At 36.9% G+C, this 4769-nt stretch overlaps 1 protein-coding gene across 1 annotated transcript; it reads right to left on the bottom strand.

The window, feature by feature from the left end:
• Positions 1-815: 815 nt before the first annotated feature.
• LOC121242553 (endoglucanase 16-like) lies at positions 816-4226 on the bottom strand. The gene is given in 9 exon segments (XM_041140431.1): positions 816-1324; positions 1450-1616; positions 1733-1841; positions 1939-2088; positions 2752-2829; positions 3117-3317; positions 3512-3724; positions 3838-3902; positions 3905-4226. Coding segments are annotated over 9 exon segments (1461 nt in total). The 5' UTR covers positions 4053-4226; the 3' UTR covers positions 816-994.
• Between the last annotated feature and the right edge of the window lie 543 nt (positions 4227-4769).

Genomic DNA, 4769 nt, shown 5'->3' with positions numbered 1-4769 from the left:
AATGTTAATTACTAATGTTCGAATATTGGCGCCAAAATATTTCACGTTCGCACGTAAGTAGCCACAATATTCAAACGTCTATGTGACGTTCGAACGTAAATTTCTCATACGTTAGAACGTAAAAAAAATCTCATTTGTCTTTAGTGACGGTTTGAGGACTGTCACAATTTTCCAACTGTCATTAAAAAGCAATTGTGTTGTAGTGATAGCACACAGTTCTCTTTCATCTTTATCTATGTGATTGGCACCGGCTGTGAACTACCACACTCGTTAGATCTCTCTCTATCGACTTACTTCGGCCTATCATCGGGTATCATATATGTATGCATGTATTTTGTCTTTTTAATTTTTCGATGTAAGATATAGAACGGCCATCGATTTTCATTGTCTTGAAATTATGATTTCTTTATTTTCTTTTGTCTTGAACTATACTTCATATTTAGGCACTAGTTACGACGTTAATGTTCACAAATAATACTAAATTTACTAGGTAATTTTTCCAAGTAGCTTATAAAGTTAGGTGCGAGAAGGTTAATTATTGGATCGGAGTTTCTAATATATATATATATATATATAATTGCTTTTTCAGAAGTAATATATAAGAAATATTGTTCAATATATATAGTTTTGTATTGGCAACCAAAACCTATCCCATAATTTGAACGTTCAAGCAAGGCCCCTATTTAATGACATGCATGCATGGTAAATATATATTTTAATAGTACATACATACATACATACATATATATATATATATATATATATATATATATATATATAATAAACCTGCATGCATTAGGTCGTTGTAAATTAAGGCTATGATAGATTCCGTACAGAAATAGACGTAGGATGCCAGACTAATTAGCCAGTTAATAATCAAGTGCAAGCAGAAGCCTGCAAAAATTTTTGAAATATATTGTGTAGCTAGATAAGTCTTCATGGCCCCGGCTATGGCGTGAAACGATCGACAGATCAGTTCATCGGACTAGTTACGTTAGACATGATGTCCCGACGCAAGCTTTGCTAGGACACCAACGGCGAGAGAATTAATGTATGTGCATGGCTCGGTCTTGGGAGAATCCCAACGCTTATCAACAAAGTTATCGTAGCGGTCAGGTCCACCCACAATGGCCCCTGTGAGCTCATTAGGGTTTGGTGAATCATTATTAAACCATGTGGTGAAGCTCAAGGCACAGCTCGGAATTGAGTCTGCGGACAGCTTGGGGACTGAAGCGCCTCTGTGGTGTGCTTGTTTTGGTGAATTGGTCCCAAATCCTACCATGTATGACCTTTTTTGAGGGTTTTGTCCCAGTAAATAATCCATCTGCATGCCATTTTTATCCAGATTAGTAATCAAAGTAATTACAGTACTTTGTTGATTATTAATTAAGAAAAAGAGAAGAAAATAAGCCGCCATAGTTTAAACTCTTTGAAGGGTGTGCTATATACCTGTTGCTTAGCGAAAGCCATGAGGTAGGCTGAGTCGAATTGCTTGTCAGCACCACAATAGACTGTTCGGTTGTATTTGGCAAGCACATCACTGTAGACGCTCAACAAAAAGGCGGCTCCCGTAACGTATTGAGTGTTAGCGCCATCTCTCACGTGAATCATACCACCTGAAAAATCATTGTCGTTATCATTGGCATGCGTCCTCATCGGGGGGAGAGAGAGAGAGAGAGAGAGAGAGAGAGAGAGAGAGAGAGAGAGAGAGAGAGAGAGAGAGAGAGAGTACCTGGAGTATGGTAAATTTGGCGATAAGGGCTATCAGGAAGGACGGAACATATGAAACTGTCACCTTGAACCTTCAAGCTTTCAAAGCTCTTATCTCCTTGAAGATACAACTGAAAAATTTGGTGCCAATATGTTAGGTACCATATATACGTACTAGAATCTTTCTAACTACTTATTTTGAGAAAGAGATTTAAGGGTTTAACAGACATCTGAGAGAAGGATTTGGGCTCCAGCATACTTAAGGTCCCAGCTGAACTCAGCTACATAAGCACTGATGGCTTCTTCTTGTATGTACTTCAAGTACATGGACCTCTTGGTGGCGGTGTATAGCCAAGATGCTGCCCACAACAGCTCATCCTGCATTTTAATAAAGCATACGTTATATTTGAAACGGTTTAATTTAAATATAGTACTCAAGGCTCTGTCCTACCATGGTCATGCCAAGATATCTATCCAAAACAGTCTTGATCCATGGGTCATCATGTATCGCGCGTAGTAGTAAGCATGCATGCATGCATATCACAATGGATCGAGTTCTTATAATGTGAAACCTTGCACTTAACCGATCTTTCTTATTATCCGGTTTGGATTCAAAAACCACTTCAACTCATCTCTCTACTCATTTCACTATTATTCACAAATTTTAGCTCACAAGTCTCATTACTATTCACAAACCATCTCAATTCATTTCTGAATTCAAACGGGGTCTTTTGATGTTGGCCAAAAACAAAAAAAAACCAAACCGGAGAATCTGTTGGTATCTCACAGAGCTGGTTATTGATCATTCTGGACAATTAATATATACTGAATCAGTTTGGGAATGGTTTTTGTATTGTTTTAGGTCAGTTAGGTTAGGGTCCCCAACCAACAGAACCAATTCCAGCTGGATCCCAGTGCTTATATTTTTTACTATATGGAAATTTGATCGTATTTCGAATTAAGTAATTTTAACTAGAAAAACACTGATGCACTGCAATCATATATATGTGTGTGTGTATGTGAGAGAGAGATATTACGTACGTTATAGCCGGTGCAAGAGCAATAGAAGGGGCATTCTCCATCAAACGTTCCCTTGTGGGATTTGGCAAATTGGAAAAGCTAAAAAAAGAAACAAAAGAAGAGTAATTAGAAAGAAATATATAGTACAAGTCATGCGACAAAAACTCGAAGTTATATATATATATATTCAAGTTGGTTGTTAATCTCAAAGATATTGGAATACTTTTCAATGAAATTCTTTGCAACGGAACACATAAAAATATTAGTTCATGACTACCACATGAATGGAGCTAACTAGTTTTTAAAAATGTTCCTATATATATATATATATATATATATATATATATATAATAAACTAAGTTAGACGTAAAACGAATCTGAAATACCAATTTGGCTTTGTTGAGGAGAAGACGAGAATATTTGTGATCTATGCCTCTAAACACAATTGAAGAAGCAGCCATTGCTGCAGAAGTTTCAGCTGCAATCTCAGTTCCGGGCGTGCTCTCATCAATCTTCAGGACAGGTCTCGATGTTTGCATGTTTTCTGGTCGTACCCAACATTGATGATCTATCACCGGGTCTCCCACCTTCCATCATAGATCACAAAAAGAAAACAGTATAACTACTACCTCTTCTATTTATTATTCTCTTTTGCCTCTCCATTAGTTGTTAAGGGCTTGCTCGATCAATGACATGCATGTATGCATGCATGATATAAAGCTAATCAAACAAAACCTTAAGTTGCTATGATGTGTAAGCTAGCAAATGACATTGGCCTCACCTGCACATACAATCTCTTACGTCTAGAACTGGCTTTAAGAAAATAGTCTGTGCCCCAGCGAATGGCAGCGTGAACATTGTCCAACTCCCCTGCTGCTTGTAGCTCCGACCTGTAAGAGATAGCAGCCCATGATAGAGTTGTTACTGTGAAAGCCATGGGAAGGCCGTACTTCACATTGTCTCCTGCATCATAATATCCCCCAGTAAGGTCCACCTGCATCATATATTAACCCAATTAGTAAAATCCTCATGAAATAGAAAAAAAAAAAAAAAAACATGTCCAATTCTCTGTTCTTTTTCTTTTTGAAGAAAGAGATTGAGTGGTACATTTGCAGTTTTCCCATCATCAAGTGCTGAGTCCCCTCTCCAAGGTATCCTATTATTTGGGGGAGTTTCCCTGATCTCTGTGCCTCTAGGAAAATCAGAGATTTGGTGAGGGCATCCTTATAATTGAACTGACCACTAACAACTACAAAAAATCCTGCAGGCAGGAGGAGCCAAGTCACAAAAATGGCAGCCGATGCTCCTGCATAGCTACCCATGAACCCAGAATCTAAAGTTGATCAGACCCAGAAGCCAACACAAAAATTGTTTTCTCGGAGAGCTCTGGGTCTGACGTTCCGAAGTTAAAACAAGGAAAATAGGAGATAGGCTATGTTATAAGTTGGCAGGCTTGCTTGTTTTTGGAAATGAAACAGATCCATTGGTTTGGATTGGTTTTTTCTGTCAGGTTTGTATTGGCGGGAAAGCTGGAGTTTGTTATTTAGAGTCAATAGCATTGGATGGACATAAAATGTGGATGCTGGGAGATGGAACGTAGGGCTGGAAACACTTCCAGAATTTGAAGCTGTTCACTAGCCGCTCATAAAAAAGAACAAACAAATTTGCGTCACTAACAATTTTTGGGTACAAAATTCATCTTTTTCTATACGTAAACATACGGTTCTCGTTCGCCTTTAGAAATGAGACAGATATATTAATAGACTAATATTTTTTTTTTTCTGGAAATATACTTTTTATCTTATTTTTAATAATATTGGTTTACGTGACATATTTTAAATAATTGATAGAAAAAATTAAATTATATATAACACAGTCAAAATATACATATATATTAGTTGGTCATGTACATATTTTTATATTTTAAGGGATGTTTGGAAACAAATCTCATCTTATCTCATATCATTTCATCACATCTCATAATTTCCTTTCCAAACAACATTCAAATACAAATACTTTTAAACTAATAATCACAACTT

Source organism: Juglans microcarpa x Juglans regia, chromosome 8D (assembly GCF_004785595.1).
Source record: "Juglans microcarpa x Juglans regia isolate MS1-56 chromosome 8D, Jm3101_v1.0, whole genome shotgun sequence".
NCBI classification, from domain to species: domain Eukaryota; kingdom Viridiplantae; phylum Streptophyta; class Magnoliopsida; order Fagales; family Juglandaceae; genus Juglans; species Juglans microcarpa x Juglans regia.
The sequence above is the reverse complement of the archived record's forward strand: the minus strand, read 5'-3'. Positions and strand labels throughout refer to the sequence as shown.